The 17,281-nt window shown below is 41.9% G+C and overlaps 1 protein-coding gene across 22 annotated transcripts in view; it reads left to right on the forward strand.

The window, feature by feature from the left end:
* The window catches only part of TMCC2 (transmembrane and coiled-coil domain family 2), a 96,929-nt gene extending 80,486 nt beyond the window's left edge, over positions 1-16,443 (forward strand). For 12 of the 22 annotated variants that reach the window (XM_083618243.1, XM_083618246.1, XM_083618242.1 and 9 more), the window contains 3 exons: positions 4,927-5,062; positions 5,704-8,363; positions 14,429-16,443. In XM_083618243.1, coding sequence (XP_083474369.1) covers positions 4,927-5,062; positions 5,704-6,015 — 448 coding nt within the window. In that variant the 3' untranslated portion in view covers positions 6,016-8,363; positions 14,429-16,443. Of the gene's footprint in view, positions 1-4,926; positions 5,063-5,703; positions 8,373-14,428 lie in introns of all 22 variants that reach the window. The other 10 variants (XM_083618228.1, XM_083618244.1, XM_083618239.1 and 7 more) reach the window with 1 other exon arrangement.
* Positions 16,444-17,281: the final 838 nt, after the last annotated feature.

Below are 17,281 nucleotides of genomic sequence, written 5' to 3' on the forward strand. Positions count from 1 at the left end.
TTTTCACACAGGAAGGTCCGCAGCAAGAAAAGAAAAGAAAAGAAAAATGGTGCTCAGACACAAAGCTTTAGATTGCGGACTATGCCTGGAAAGAGCGGAAGAAAGGTAAGTGTGGATAAGCCTTCAGTGTGAAGACAGTGCGTTTCACGCAACCAGCTGTGCATACAGTGAACGTGCCCAGAGAAAGCAAGGTTGCAGTGGCAAATCCTACCTCAGTTCGCTGGACCTTACAGTCTTCATGTGCATACAAAGTGTGTGCTTAGTTTTCCTGCCTGCAGTTGGGGCTGTGCAGGGCCCCTTACTACACTTGTCTTCCCTTTGTATATGCATAGAGATTGTACAGACAGTCTAGTGCAGTGTCCCTCAACCTCAGGTTCCTTGTATTTATTAGACTACATCTCCCATCACCCCTGACTATTGGCTAAGTTAGCTGAGGATGCTGAGAGCTGTAGCCCAACATCTGAGGACCCAAAGCTGAAGAACACTAGTCTAGTGAGCATATGTAGGTCAGGGAGGGGCTCATCACCACGAACCCTCTTCTCCCCACATGCATTCACTAGATGCCTGTTTGATTGTTTGAAGTGCTTATCTGTGTCCTCATTTATTTTGGATGTCCATTTTGTCCTACCCTGGTGTTTGATGCTCCCCACCCCCTGCTGTTTGGGAGTTTTTTTCCAGAAGCTGGAAAATATCTCAAAATATCCTGGAAGGCAATTATCAGTGACAGCAGGGATGGAAACAAAACTCATTGTTCCCAAAGGCAGGCTTTTTTCAGAAGAGACACCCCCCTTCTCATTAGTTTTCCACTCACCCACATGTATCCCATTTGAAGGGCTGAGAAAAACCTTTAGATTGCAATTGAATAATGACCACCAAACCAGGAAAGAGGTGGGGAGAAAAGAGGAAGGAACTGCAGGTGCTCCAGAGAGAAAGATGTTTATTTCAGGCCTGACAAGTTCTGAAATAATCCTTCGTCCAAGCCACATTTTCAATAGCAGCTTCCATCGAATGCATAAACCACTAATGCAGGTGTGAGGAACCTTTGGCCTCCAGATGTTGCTGACGTACAACTACCACCCCTGCCTATTGGCACTGCTTGCTGGCTTTGATGGAAGCTGTAGTTTGGCAACATCTGGAGGGCCAAAGGTTCCTCACACCTACACTACAGTAACTCTTACAGAATAGGTTATCCACTTGATAGAAATTGCTGTTCAAAACATGCCTTCCAGGGAAAGAATTATTATGAAATATGTTAGACCTGAAATATTTTTCTCTTTAAGCCCCGTGACTTTCTTCCTCATCTCCTCCTCACCCCCAAAGTTGAATGACATTTATTAGGAAATCAGCTCCATTAAATCCATTGGGACTTATTTCTCTATCTATCATCTATCTATCTATCTATCTATCTATCTATCTACCTACCTACCTATCTACCTACCTACCTACCTACCTATCTATCAGTTATAAGGTTTTTTATATACAATGCTTCAAACACATTTCTTGCTTTGTGTACCAAAAGAAAATAACACAATAAAATGTGGGTAACACAGGCATAATGCCAGTAAAATCCTTACTAGTTCCTCAATAACTAATGGAGTTGGGTGATGTACAGAATAATAATAAAAACTCTGAAACCTTAAATACAAAATAACAGTTCTAAAAAGCAACATTAAAACCATCTATATCAGGGGTCAGCAACCTAAGGCCCATGGACTGGAAGCAGCCTGTGGAGGTCGTTTGGCTGGCCCACGAGCCGCCCCCAAACCAAGCTGCCCGCTTGTGCGCTGCACTAAACCGGTGCAGCATGGGGACTTGCTTCCGTGGCGCTGAAAATTGCATCAGCGCACGCGCAGACGCTGAAAATTGTGGGCATGCGCGCTCACACACATACGTGATCTGGCCCACAGAGAGATCTTCGGGACCGATCCGGCCCAGGCAAGATAAACCTTGCTGACCACTGATGTATATGAAACTTAGTGGAAACCAAAACTCTACCAGCAGCACACGATTGCAGCTTAGAGCAGCCTGCACCAACCTGGTGCCCTCCAGATGCATTGGATGGTGTTAAAGACAACTCATGTATATATAAAAGAGCACATAACCTTAGGGAGTGCCCTAGAAACAGTCCTCCTTGCTTCAGGTGGTTAAACCATGTCCATCTACCCATCAGCTGATATCACTGGTGGCATCAACTGATGGTTGAGAAGGCAGGGTTAAATCTCATATTGACTGCACACACCTGTTCCCAGGACAGAACAGGCTCCTGCAGCCAAAGCATCAAGATTTAATCCCCACTCATCTGCTGATGATTGGGGTAAAATCCTGCACAGTTTTAAGCAGTCCAGCAACCTGGTTTGAGTCTCTGATTTTCAGCAGCTCAAAGAAGAGAGGAGGGGCTGCCTGAAAGCCCTTTACAAAAGGTCTCATCTTCAGCAGGGGAGCTGCAGGTTGCTGTTTGTGACAAACACCATGTGTAGGATTGATGCCCTCGGCTCTCAAATGATACAACCACTGATAGAAATTTGGCCACCACCAACTGAGGATGACAGGAGTTGTAGTCCAAAATATTTTGAGGTTCCCTGGATGGGGAAGGCTGCCTTAAAGCATACTGCATGGGGCACAGGAATGAGATGTTAAGAAACAAAGCATTGCAAGTAATCATTTAGTTGTACTTAGGACAATAAGCCTAACAAAATGTTCAATGCAATCTGATGTCTTCTTAGATGGCCTGTTCAATAAAATGAGGTGATGGGATATGGTTCCGTGAGTATCAATGTAACATTTAGGACATGTAGCCCTTTGGCTGGTTTACCCAGAGGTAATCATCACAATAGCTCTTCAGAGGGGCATCCACTGTCAAATTGGTTCTTCTCACAGCTGTCTGACAGCCAAATATGAAACACAATCCAATTCCTTGTTGACATCTTCCTCTGTTGCAGGAATGTAGGAAGCTACCTTCTTGCCCTAGGTCAGATGTTTGTCCATTGATTCCAGTATTTCCTCTGGCTAGCAGCATCCCATGCCACCTGATCTTTACCCATGCCCTCCAATCCTGGAGATGTAAGGGACTGGACAAAGCATGTGCTCTATCACCAAGCGGTTGCCCCTCCCTTGTATTTCATAGTTCTGCTCAGTATTCTAAAGAAAAGTTATTATGAAGAGCCAAGCCGCTCATGCAATGATTTTATTCAGTTCCCTTTTTTTGCTATTTTTAACTTGCCATTTGCTTTTGAGTTCTGTTGTTTGTTTTTCTTTTATTTTCTATTTCAGTGCAATAGACAAGTCACTGGCTTAGTTTAATGCTATATAAGGTTAAGCGGTGGAAATGGGAACATGTTTTGAAGCATAGTTTTCTGTGGTGATCCAGGGGTAGCCCAAGATGTTTTGTTGCTTTAGGTGAGGAGCAGGACTTCATCTTCCACTCCCACATTCCACGTACAGAATTCAACTGGACTGGCTGCTGATAGAATCTCAGGGTAGTTCGCAACATAAAAGTGCAATATAAAAGTACAAAATACTTTATAAAAATCAAGAAGAAGAAGAAACGTGAACCAGTAATGCTCCCCCCCCCACAAACACATTTATCTGTTATTTTCAGTTACTTCCTATTTTGAGTGGCCAGATATCACTGTGCTTATTCATTTAAGCTTTATATATAGAATTGTCCAGAGTGCACTTTCATGTTTCCTGTCTATTTGATGCTACTGTTTACATTTTCTTTCCTCTGAATCCATGTAGACATATATATTCCAGTCTAGGCTGATGCCATAACACACAGAGTGCCAGAAGGTTCCGTTTTACTTGCTAAAGGACCCCCCCCAATTTTTGGGGGGGTTGCACTTAAAATTTAAGTGGAGGAGGAGGAGGAAGATTGCCAGAGCCACATATCACTATTGGCTCCCAGTAGAGGGAAAGACGAGGCAGTGAGGAGCCCAGTGCAGGCACAGCAGCTGAGCCAATCTGATGCACCTGTTTCTGTGCCCACACTGAGCTGCCCACTGCCTACCTCCCCCACTTGAGTAAGTGGTAGAGGTAAGTGGCATTGGGTAGGCAACTCTGCCCTACTTTCCCTGCCAGCTACTCCTGCTTGTACAGATGACAGCCAGTCATCCTGGGGCACAGCCTTCTTCTTAACCTGAAACTGTTCTTAACCTGAAGCACCACTTTAGCTAATGGGGCCTCCTGCTGCTGCTGCGCCGCTGGAGCACAATTTCTGTTCTCATCCTGAAGCAAAGTTCTTAACCTGAAGCACTATTTCTGGGTTAGCGGAGTCTGTAACCTGAAGTGTATGTAACCTGAAGCATATGTAACCAGAGGTACCACTGTACGCTATTTCTAAGTGCATTCTAATCATCTTTGTGAATTAGCCAGCTGTCAGTGTTCTTAAATGGTTGTTCAGCTCCAAGGAAAGTTAAAGTTGGGTGTTGTTTGTGGGCTGGTGTTTTCATTAGCATTGGCAAGTGAACTCAGAACATCTTCCCCTTCCCCTTCTCCTTGAGGATTTATCAGCCAGTAGCAGCGGCACATGAGAAAATGGGAGAAGTGAGCTCTGTCTCTTCTCGCCTATCTCTCTGGAACTTGAAAGGTTTGATGGTCCATGAGAGATGTAGCACTGCTGTCATTGCTACTCAGGAGGGGAATAGACAGAGATCCCTCGTTCCTACTTCCTGGATGCCTCTGCTAATTCTAGCTGGTGAGTCTTGAGGGGAGAGGGGAGTTTGGGAATTGGGAAGCATTGGTGTAGGAGATTAAGGAAATCTCAGCTAGAGGAAAAATTAAGGGATTTGAAAAGTTCACATTTTCTTTGACACCAGCATTTTGAGCCCCTAAAGCTCATACCCACACCTGAATACAATGAGCTTCCCTGACTTCTCCGGCTCCAAATTCTCACCCACTGCATGTGTTTCTCCCTCTCCTGCTACACAGATATGAACGCTTGGAAGAGCAGCTGAATGACCTGACGGAGCTCCACCAGAATGAAATGACCAATCTCAAACAGGAGCTGGCCAGCATGGAGGAAAAGGTGGCTTACCAGTCCTATGAGAGGGCCAGAGACATTCAGGTATGGGAATGCATAGGGATGCTTGTGCAGCTGTCCTGACATCTTCCCCTTCCTATTGGGTATTTATTCTTTCCACATATTCAGTATCCCTCCCACAAACTTAGAAGGGCTTACATATAAATACAAATCCTAGGTGATCTGCTATACAGGCAGAGCTCAGGACCAGACCTGCAACACTAGAACTGTGGTATATTCCTTCAGATCATTCTCTGAGCATGGCACTGATAAGACTAGAGAACTGAAAAGATGCAGGAGGAGAGGAATGAGACTTGCATCTGAAGAACTGAGAATTTGTCTATGGATCTTAGCTTTAGATTGCTAGTCTGCAATCCGTTCCCTCTTGTCCCTAGATCATAGAAGGGCTCAAGCTCAGTAGATGTGCCACAGCTTTCATAGGAACCTTGGAATCTGCCATATAATAAGTCACACTGTATGTCCATCTTGGCTAGTTATTGTTTGCTCCAACTCATAGCCCTTCTCCAGGATCTCAGAAGAGAGGATCTTTCACCTCGTCAACTTTCCTGGACATGTCTGGGATTGAAGCTGGTACTCTCAGCATGCAGTGCAGATGTTCTAACACAGCTGCGATCCCTCATCCCTCAGTTAAGCTAACACTGGTCCTTTTTCTCTTTCCCCTGCAGGAGGCTGTGGAATCCTGCCTGACTCGTGTCACCAAGCTGGAACTTCAGCAGCAGCAGCAACAGGTGGTGCAGCTGGAAGGGGTGGAGAATGCCAATGCCCGGGCCCTGCTAGGCAAATTCATCAATGTCATATTGGCCTTGATGGCTGTGCTGCTGGTCTTTGTCTCCACCATTGCCAGTTTCATCACGCCCTTGATGAAGACCCGCATGCGTCTCCTGAGCACCACCCTGCTGGTGGTTTTTCTCTTCCTCCTCTGGAAGCACTGGGACTCCATCACTTATCTTCTGGAACACGTGCTGCTCCCTAGCTGATTCTCCTGGCAGCCAGGTGTCGGGGCTGCAGGGTGTTTCGGGTTTTGTTTCATGTAGAGAGAGAGAGAGAACGAGGAGACCTTCCAACTCAGTTCCTTTGTCTATACAGAGTACGTAATCCTCACTTCCTCTTCCCCTTCACAGCCAACTTTATTCACGTCCAACACCATCTCTCAGCCGTAGGGAGTGTAGCTGCATCTGAGCTTGTGAGAGGCTGAATAAGTCCCTCTTCCAGGATGCCTTTGCAAGGGGTTGTGGGAAAGCAAATGAAGTCCGGAAGAATCTTTAGCTGCAACACCTTAGCCTTTTCTTTCAAAGCAAACAAAGGAAGTGAGCGCAATTGCAAAGCTTTGTGCGCAGAGCTGCAGAATGCCAGTCTCCAGAAAGCGTTTTTTGCGGGGTGTTTTTCTGCCTGAGAAGGATGATAAAAGGCTTATTTCTACATATGAAGACAACGGTTCAACACTGAAGATGAACTTTTTTCTTTTTCTTAAAACTGATGCCCCTTAGAAACATGCACAGATTTCATGGAGCAGAATGATGTACATATCACACCAGTTTATCCAAGTCACATGGCTACTTTACTTTCCATTCCTGCAGAACAGCTGATGTGCCAGAAGCGCACCTGGGCATCTTTCTTATGATGGACTTGATGTGATTATGGATTTGGCTGGGTTGTTTCACCTGTTCAGTTTTGCCCAGTGGAGACAAGATCAAAGGGGGGAAAGAATCTACCACTCTGGTGCAAGTTCAGCATTTTTGGTTGGCTTTGTTTTATTTATTTATTTTTGCTTTTGTTTGATATCTTCAGGGACTAAATGAGAAATTCTGACAGTGCACCTGCGAATCTTACAATCTTTGCAAATGTGTATGTGTGCGTGTGTGTGTGTGTGTTAATTTATTGATTTACAGATGGGTTCCTTTTTCTAAATCAAGTATTCAGCTGCCTTCACATCTCCTGTGTACCTAGAGAAAATAGAACATGGTTTTAAAATGGTTGACTAGTCCATGCAAAATTAGTGAGTCTCTATTTGAATTTGGCAATGCTTCATCAAATTTCACCAGTAGAAATTTTGCTCATTACTTGCTCCAAGAGACAATCCTCCATCTTCATATTGAAGCGATTCTATTAATAGTACATTATTGTAGTTCTTTTAAAGCAGACAAAGAAGCAGCCATCGTATGCAGTATCAGGCCCTTAGTGGAGGTTTCCTCACAAAAGAAGAAAAAGCAACTAACTGATAACTTCTGCTCTTAAGCTCCTGACATATTTCTTCAATGTTTATTTCAACTGCTTATTTATTCACACCTGCTATTGTCCGAAGCATTTTATTTTACAGCAAAACTGTATAGCACATTTTAAAGCACATTTTAAAAGGTTTAAGATGAAATGATCTGGGAGAGGAGTTATTAATATAATATTCGCAAAAATACAATTGCTGTTGCTGGCAAAAGAGAAGCTTATTGTAAGTTGAATTCAGGTGGTTATATAAGGGAAGCTGTAAGTCATGGGTAGAGACGCTCTCCCTCCCCAAGGTAAATTCTAGTTAGGCCTGCAGTCACCCCCCACGTTTCCACCCACTTACCCTCTATCAATCCCCCATTTACCCCACACTTCCCCTCTTTCATCCACACTCCCCCTACGTACATAGACTTTCCATTCTCTCTTGCTCCCTTTTCTCTCTCTCACCCTGCCCTCCTTCCACACAAAAAATCTATGGGAGAGGACAGAGAGAGTAGGATTTAAGCCTTCACTCCCCAGTTGTCACCGCCCACAAATACCCCCCACATGGAAATTAGGCTTTGGGGGGAAGTCTCAGTTGCATGTGGATGTAATTTTTTAAAATAGTTCTAAGACTAATTGAAAAATAATGGGGGTGGGGAAAGAAGGAGAGGCTGTAGGCTGGATTCAAAAGTGCCACAGATGATGCCCCCCCCCCATGCAGTAAAGATAGTGTGTAATCAATGGACTAGAATCAAGGTTTTCAGTAGAAAACTCGAGCTTGATTTATATGTGTCGCAAAGTGAAGTGGCAGAGTCTTAAGGAGGTGGAATGGCCTCTTCTCAATTCAGTGTCATGGGTGGTGTGTCTAAGTGTAGGGTTATATTTTTGATTGCTTGTTTATGTTAAAAACAACATTCCTGAAAGCAGAAACTCAGGAGAGCAGACAGAAAGGCTGTCTAGAAGAGGCTCCCTTCTATGCCTTGCTAGGTTTCTGCTTGCAAGAGTCATTTTTACATAGGGTTTTCAAAAACATGATTCACCTGCAGCCTAAGTTATACAATCTGCTGTACTTCGCAGGACTTCACCACCTCATTCTGTTCCATGTGTAAATTTAGCCTTAGATGTGATTAAGGTCAGCTTCCGGAGGCGGCGCCAACGGCAATGGCGGTCTCCTTCTAATCTGGAGGGAGAAGCTCCGCGGAAGGTGGGTCTGTCCGCTACGGCGAAGTGGAGACCCTTTCAAAAATCACAGGGAGGAGAAGCCTGTGAGCGTGGGACTCGGCGGGCACCCTTAGCGCCCCCCGAATTGGCAAAGGAACCCCGCAAGGGGGTCCGGAGCGTAACGGGAGGCGCGGTGCTGAGAGTCAATTGCTCCTTCCGTGGGGCGAAGCCGCACAGCTGTTGCCGGAGAGCGCTGACCTTTTTCCTGTGACAATTCGGCTGCTAAACAACTACCCGTGAGTAGGTGAAGCTTAAGAAATTGGGACCAAAGGAAGAAAAAAGGGATTAATTTGGCACTGAAGCGGGAAGGCGCAAACAGGAAGTCCGCCTTCCGTTTCTGTATACAGATCAAAGCAAAGACGCTTCAAAGCTAAGACCTGGAGAGCGGTGCTTTTAAAGCTCTAAATCCGAACATTAAAGCGAAAGAACTCCCCCCCCCCCAGGATAGTGGAGGGGGGGGGAGAGGGAAAAGTGACTTTATTTCTTCTGGGGAAAATAGAGACAATTATTTAACTCCTGGGACGGACTGCCAGGTTTATTAGAACTGTTGCATTGAGAGTTGCACTATCTATAAACATTGTAACTTTTTAATGGTTAACTCTGCAAAGGAGACACTTGTTGAAGGTCTTCTCTGGACTTGAAACTGTTGCTTGCTTTTTTTTTTGAGGGGATTTAAGAAAGTTGGAAAAGATTTTTTATTGTAAATTGAATGACTGCTACAGTATCCCCCTAGAGGAACATTGAAGTTGTACATCCAGCTGGGGGATTTTTCCACTCTGGACTTTGGGGATTTTCCACAGCAAGATCTGACCGTGGGAACGACCTTGATTCATAGACAGAAGTGTGATGACGGATAGGACAACAAGATCGGGAAAGGCCAGAGTGCAGCAGCCCAGTATAGTTTCCCAGCAATGCAGACCATCTGTTCCTGGCCCTCCTGTGACACAGGGGGAAGATTCTGCACAAGTTGAGTCAAAAGGAATGGCATCAGAAGGGGATTTTACTTCTGTGTTAAATAAAATTTTTGAAAAATTGGAAGGCCTAAGCAAACAAGTTACGGAACAATCAACTAAAATAGATAATCTGGGACAGAAGGTGAATTCCAATACAGAATCTATTGAAAAACTGGTGGAAGAATCTGCGTCTAATAGAAAAATAGCTGAGGAAGCAAAAGAAAAAGCAGTGGCTGTAGAGGAAGAAATAAAACCTATGCGTAAACAGATTGGGGACCATCAGTCACTTCTGTCTATGATTGAACTGAGGGAGAAACAGACCAATCTGAGGATCAGGGCAGTACCAGAACTTGAAAAGGATAATCTAAGTGACTATCTTAGGCAGGAATTTGGAAAATTTTGGAATTTGGAGTTGGAGAAAGACTTTAAGATAGTAAGTGCGTTTAGACTTGGAAGAGGAGGAAGGAAAAACAGGGTGAGAGACTGTTTGGTTACCCTCCGAACGAAAGAAGAGAGAGATAAAATACTGAGTGCGCACTTCCAGAAGACTTTGGAGATTAACGACTCGAGAGTGGAGATTTTTAAGGATATACCGAAACATCTATTGGATCTTAGAACCAACTACGGAGATCTGGTGGCCCTACTGAGAAGAAACAGAATTGTTTTCAGGTAGGAATTCCCCCAGGGACTATCTTTTACCTTTAAAGGGAAAAAGTTCAAAATAAGATCATTGGAAGATAAGGAAAATTTTTTGAAAGACCACAAAGAAGACCTGCAAAAAGAAGTACTAGAAGAGCCAAGAGCTTTAAGACCAGGAGTACTAGACATAGCACCACCACCTTTGGGACTGGACAAACAAAAAATAGTGATACCACCGTCAGAACAAGAAGAACTGTTGGGAGCAGTTGGAGGAAAATAGAATAACTACATCATGTCTCTGCAATTATTAAGTTGGAATATTCATGGATTTAATTCCCCGGAGAAGAGGAAGAAAGTCTTTCATTTATTGAAAAAGGAACAATTGGGCTTAATTTGTTTACAGGAAACTCATGTGATAAGGCTTCACAGGAAAGTACTGATTAATAAAAGATTGGGTCAAGAGTTTATTTCATCGGACAAGGTTAAAAAGAGAGGAGTTGTTATTTATGCCAAAGAGAGCCTATCACCAAAATTTGTTTTTAAAGATGAACAAGGAAGATGGGTGGCAATTGAGAATCAATCACAAGGAGAAAATTTTTTGATTGTAGGAGTTTATGCACCAAATGAGGGGAAATCTGAATTTTTCAGGAAATTGCATGAGACATTGCTTGACTATATGGACTATAACATTATCTTGATGGGAGATATGAATGGAGTGGTTTCTACAAATATGGATAAGTCGCAGAGACAAGTTGTAACTAAAGATGGCAGACTACCAAAAACCTTTTTTGAACTGACTGACAATATGGACTTGATTGACATTTGGAGAACCAAGAACCCCCTTGGAAGAGAGGGAACATTCTTCTCTGAAGCCAACATGACATGGACAAGAATTGACCAAATATGGATAACTAGAGGACTGGCACCTAAGACTCGAAAAGTGGAAATTTGCCCAAAAACCTGCTCCAACCATAATGCAGTGAAGATGGAGATGAAACTTAACACCAATCGGTTCCTTCAGATGGAGGATGAATGACACCTTATTTAGAGATCAAGAGGTGACTAAGAAGGCCCAAAAAATCCTGAGAGATTATTTTGAGATAAATTTGAATACCACGGTTGAAAAAAGAGTAATCTGGGACGCAAGCAAAGCGGTCATGAGAGGGTTTCTGATTCAACAGAATGCATTAAAGAAGAGAATGCAAAATGAGAAAAAAGATAAAATCTTGGAAAAAATAAAAGAAGGAGAGAAGAAATTAAGAGCAAAACCAAAGTCGCAAGAGATTCTGAGAGAAATAAAATTATATCAAGTACAATACATGAAAATGATAAATCAGGAAGTAGAATGGAAAATTAAGCAGATGAGACAAAAGACATTTGAATCAGCTAATAAATGTGGGAAACTGCTAGCTTGGCAGATGAAAAAAAGACAAAAATTAAACACCATTACAAATCTGGATGTGGAAGGAAAGAACATACAGAATCCATTGGAGATTAGAAAGTGCTTCCAGAGATATTTTAAACAACTATACACACAAGGGCCACAGAAAGAGACTGATCTAGACCAATTTTTAAGAACAAATGGATTACAAAAAATCTCTCAAGAAAATAAGATAATGTTGAATCACAAAATTACAGAACAGGAGGTTGAATCTCCAGTTGGGCAAATCTCCAGGGCCGGATGGTCTTACCTCCAAATACTATAGATCTCTGAAAGACTGGTTAATTCAGCCACTAAAGGAGGTTTGTAATGAAATTCTGGAGGGGAAAAAGGCGCCAGAGTCGTGGAAGGAAGCTTACATTACACTTATACCGAAAACTGAGTCTGAAAAGACACAACTTAAGAACTACCGCCCCATATCCCTGCTTAATGTGGATTACAAAACTTTTGCTGATATTTTGGCTAATAGATTAAAAAAGGTATTAGTTGAAGAGATACATAAAGATCAAGCCGGCTTTCTCCCAGGTAGACATTTGTCTGACAATACGAGGAACATAATTAATATTTTGGAGAAGCTGCAAGTGAACATCAATACCAAAGCAGTTTTAATTTTTATAGATGCGGAAAAAGCTTTTGATAATATTTCTTGGAATTTTATGAAGAAAAATCTTCAGGGAATGGGGGTGGGCCAAGGGTTTGAAAATGGTATAAGTGCAATTTATTCAGAACAAAAGGCTAAGCTAATAGTCAATAATGTGATGACAGAGGAATTTAAGATAGAAAAAGGGACACGACAAGGCTGCCCAATTTCCCCATTGCTTTTTATTTCGGTCCTGGAGGTTTTGTTAAATATGATTAGAAGGGACCATCTGATTAAAGGTATTCAGGTCGGAGCCAAACAATACAAATTGAAGGCTTTTGCAGATGACTTAGTTTTGACATTACAGGAGCCAGAATCTAGTACGAAAAGAGTATTAGAACTGATTCAAGAATTTGGTCATGTGGCAGGATTTAAACTGAACAAGTCAAAAACTAAAGTTCTTGAGAAAAACTTAACACCGATTGAGAAAGAGAGGTTTCAGAAGGAGACTGGTTTAACATTAGCTAAGAAAGTAAAATACTTGGGGGTTAATATGACCGCTAAGAACTTAAACTTATTTAAAGATAACTATGAGAAATGCTGGACAGAAGTGAAAAAAGACTTAGAAATATGGTCAAATTTGAAGCTTTCCTTGTTGGGTCGAATTGCAGCTATAAAGATGAATGTATTGCCAAAAATGTTATTTTTATTTCAATCATTGCAAATTTTGGACAAGATGGACTGTTTCAAGAAGTGGCAGAGAGATATTTCTAGATTTGTCTGGCAGGGCAAGAAGCCCAGAATAAAATTTAAAATATTAACTGATGTAAAGGAAAGAGGCGGATTTGCCCTGCCAGACCTTAAACTTTACTATGAATCAGCAGCATTCTGCTGGTTGAAAGATTGGCTGCTTCTTGAGAACATGGACATTTTGGATCTAGAAGGTTTTAACAATGTTTTTGGGTGGCATGCATATTTGTGGTACGACAAGGTTAAAGCACATAAAGCATTTAAAAACCATATTGTCAGGAAAGCATTGTTCAATGTCTGGATAAGATATAAAGACTTATTGGAAAATAAAACCCCAAGGTGGTTGTCACCAATGGAAGCGAAGGCTCAGAAAAAGCTCAATATGGAGGCCAAATGGCCGAAATATTGGGAAATATTGGAACAAGAAGGAGAGAAATTGAAATTGCACAGTTTTGAGAAATTAAAAGATAAAGTGCGAGACTGGCTTCATTATTATCAAATAAGAGAGGCCTATAATTTGGACAAAAAAAATTGGCTTTCAGGTGGAAAAATCAAAATTGGAAACAGAACTGTTAGATCCCAAAACTAAGATATTTTCAAGAATGTACAACTTGCTGTTAAAATGGAATACGCAGGATGAAACGGTTAAATCTGCAATGATTAAATGGGCACAAGATATTGGTCATAACATTATGTTTGCTGACTGGGAACAGTTGTGGACCACCGGTATGAAATTTACGGCATGTAATGCCTTAAGAGAGAATATTATGAAAATGATATATAGGTGGTACATGACACCAGTCAAGCTTGCAAAAATATATCATTTGCCTGATAACAAATGTTGGAAATGTAAAGAAAATGAAGGTACATTCTTTCACCTTTGGTGGACGTGCCCAAAGATTAAGGCTTTCTGGGAGATGATCTATAATGAAATGAAAAAGGTATTTAAATATACCTTCCTGAAGAAACCAGAGGCCTTTCTCCTGGGCATAGTCGGCCAATTGGTGCCAAAGAAGGACAGAACTTTCTTTATGTACGCAACAACAGCAGCAAGAATACTGATTGCAAAGTATTGGAAGACACAAGATCTACCCACCCTGGAAGAGTGGCAGATGAAGGTGATGGACTATATGGAATTGGCGGAAATGACTGGCAGAATCCGAGACCTGGGAGAAGAGCTGGTGGAAGAAGACTGGAAGAAATTTAAAGACTATCTGCAGAAACACTGTAAAATTAATTAATGTTAAAATGATGTTGGATTGAAAATAAGTGGCATTAGCAACAAAGTTAACAAGAGTATGCAAAATTGAATTGATAATGGATGAAAATATAGAGTTATAATATGTTAAGATACAGAGTTAAGATAAACGAAAGAGGGTAAGGATTTGCTGATTTGATTATTTAAACGGGGATACAAAAAGGGGAGGTGTGAGGAGGCCAAGGAAATAAGATAATGAGTTAGGGTTACAAAAAATGGATTTGTTTTTATTCTTCTTTTTCTATTTTATGTATTTTTCTATGTTTTTTTGTATTTCTTTCTTTTTATATGACCTTTTTAAATTTATGTTTTTGTAAAACTTCAATAAATATCTTTTTTTTTATAGATGTGATTAAGGTCAAGCTTGCGCAAGTTTTGCTTCGGTGAGAACTTTGGGTGGATGCCAAACGGTTTTGTAGAAAGAGAAAAGGAATGTGTTTCGTTACGATACAATATCTGATCTCTTCTGATATTGCTCAAACCCATGAGGATATGCACTTTATGATGCTTTCATCTATGGCCAATGGCTGTGGTGTAAGATTTTAGGATCCAAGAGCTGTCAATTACAGTACAGGACAAGAAGAGAGAATTTTGGCAGGTCAGCTCCCACCCCAGTGACACTACAACAAGAACAGCTTCATCTGCTGAAATGTTCCTCCTTATGACTGTTAAATGCAAAATAGCCTTGCAGAGTGGTTATCTACTCCCTTTATTCTGGTTCTGCCTGCAGAACATTTTTATTTTATTTTTGCTTCTCTGTTTGAGGATGCTGTCCATAAGGCATAATCATAGTCTAGGTGACAGGTTTTCCAACCCAAGCACCTGATCTTTGCTCTTGAGAGCCTACATGTTACTCTCCCTGGCACCTAAAATGGAATGGTGGCTTGAGGCATAACCTCTGGAATGTATCCCCCTCTTTGCTAAGGAAGCCTCTGATGTCAAAATTCCATCATATGTAAGTAACATTTGTGATCTGCCTTTAATAACCCCAGGAGATGTGAAGGCTCTCAACTTTTCTTGTATACATCTATTTATTTTGTATATTTTCACGAGTCAGAAAATCAACTTCGCTTCCCTGCCCAGTTATAGGAGGAGCTGGTTTTTCTAGTGCAATGTGCATGGATAATTTATTTAATGATGTCAGGATGAATGTTGTATGAGTTGGAAAAGAGAGTTCAATAACAAACACAAAACTGTTCCAGAATATAAAATGAAACAGATTTTGGCCAAAATCCACAGTGAAAGTGTAACTGAGGTGCAGGATTTGTGCTTTCCTCTTTAGTTCTGACCTTGCACTATTCCTGACCCAGCCCCTGTCACCAAGTAATGAATAAGAGATGCATCTTGCTGCAGCAGGTTAGTCTTGCAGTGGAGAGCTAAAGAGGATGCTGTTGTGCTCAGCTTCTAAAAATATGAATGGGGCTAGATGAGGGTTCCCATGCAGGCTTTGCAGAGCAAGAGGAGAGCATAGTCAGCTAGGATTTTTGTTTTTATTACTGGCCTACATATGCTCATGGGTTACACACACACACACACACACACACACACACACACAAAACACCAGACGCTTGTGTTTGAATAGTCCTTGCGAACGTTGACTGGTGTAAGAACAGCTGGGTAACATTTTCCCATGCTTGTGTGCACCAGAAGCAAACAATTGCAATAGTCCTTTGTGGCCTTAGAATCATGACTGCATGATTTATTTACTGATCTAAATTCAACTGATATAGTATCTTTGCCCCACCCCTCCTGCCTTATTGAGAATAGGTGTGGCCTGTGGCCACATACTGTGTTTTCATGGGAAACCTAAATCAAAATTAGTTTAGGACTGTTTGATGCCATTGGTCATGCCTATCGTATCCATATAAATGTAATGGATTAGTTAAAGCAACATTTGACACTTGATAGGGCGATGCTGTCACTTGCAGCACTGCCCTAGCAGAAGGAGGGCTTGATTTATCCAACAAACTTGTGACTGGAAAATTGTGGTTGGCATTTTCACATGATTGTTGCAATCATATAGTTTGGCATGAAAGGTGTTCCTTGTGAATTGGGTGCTAGTGGTTCCATAAGGTTTTAGAGTGTTAAGTTTCTAGCCCTCGTGACAGGCTTGAATCGGCAAGGTTTGTGGTCTTCTGTCACGGAGGGCACCCAAGCCTGCTCCATGGCATAACCCTCTTCTTATACTGTTTGACTGTATTTATTACGTATGCTTGAATCTTGTCCTGCCCCTTACCCCTTGATATTATGTTTGTTTTCCATTGGGAAGCCCATTCAAAGGAAGCTCTGATTTCATTTCACTATATTTTTCCATTCTTTTTTTTTTCAAATAAAGAATTTTAAAACACTGGCATAAGAAAAGTCCTTTATTGTTAACTCCTGCAGTGGCACAATGAAGCAGCAGCAGCAGCTATTCAGAGAGGTGCATTCTATCAGATGATGGATGGCAAGAGTCTACTTTGCCACTAACATGCAGACAGTGATGGCAGGCCTGTGGATTCCAGGCTTCTGTGATGATACTGCCAAAATGTAGCATTTTGCAATACAGTTCCCTGCTATTAAAAAAAAAAGTACCAGCATGTGCACACCTAGACATACATTGAGATAAAATACGTATTTAAATATGAATTTTCACTTGGACTTTAAATCAGAGATTAATTCACGAACAGGAGGGACTTGCGGAGAAATGTGTGTGAAATTGACACCAGCTAGAAATAGGACTGATTCATCCCTCCCTAATGCAATGAGACTTAGTCATGCATATGATGATGCTGAGAGAGATTCTCCTGGTATTTCTAACCTGATCAATGCTCCTAGTGCAAATCTGCACCCTAGCTGCCCGCCCTTGGTATACACTTGCCCTTTGATCTGTCTGTCCCCGCTACTCATTCCCCAGCAGCCTTGTCACTTGTCCAGAAGGAATCAACTCTTTGCAGCTTCTGAAGAATGATCAACTTCCTCACACCCAGATGCATTCAATTCCTTCATTTTACATTAATGGCTTGGGTACAGGAAGCCACACATTTCCCTTGCCAGTCCCACTGATGAGCCTTCATATATCTCTGAAAATAAGTTGAATACAATAGCACAGAAGAATAATGGAAGCCTTTGGTAAGGCCAGCCTCTTTCAAGGGTGTTGGGAATTTTGGGGTTAGGGCTGGCGTTTAGCTGCAATAGGAGTCTGGCCTATTTATAAGGC

The sequence above is a fragment of the Podarcis filfolensis genome (genome assembly GCF_964270895.1).
Source record: "Podarcis filfolensis genome assembly, chromosome: 6".
Lineage (NCBI taxonomy): Eukaryota > Metazoa > Chordata > Lepidosauria > Squamata > Lacertidae > Podarcis > Podarcis filfolensis.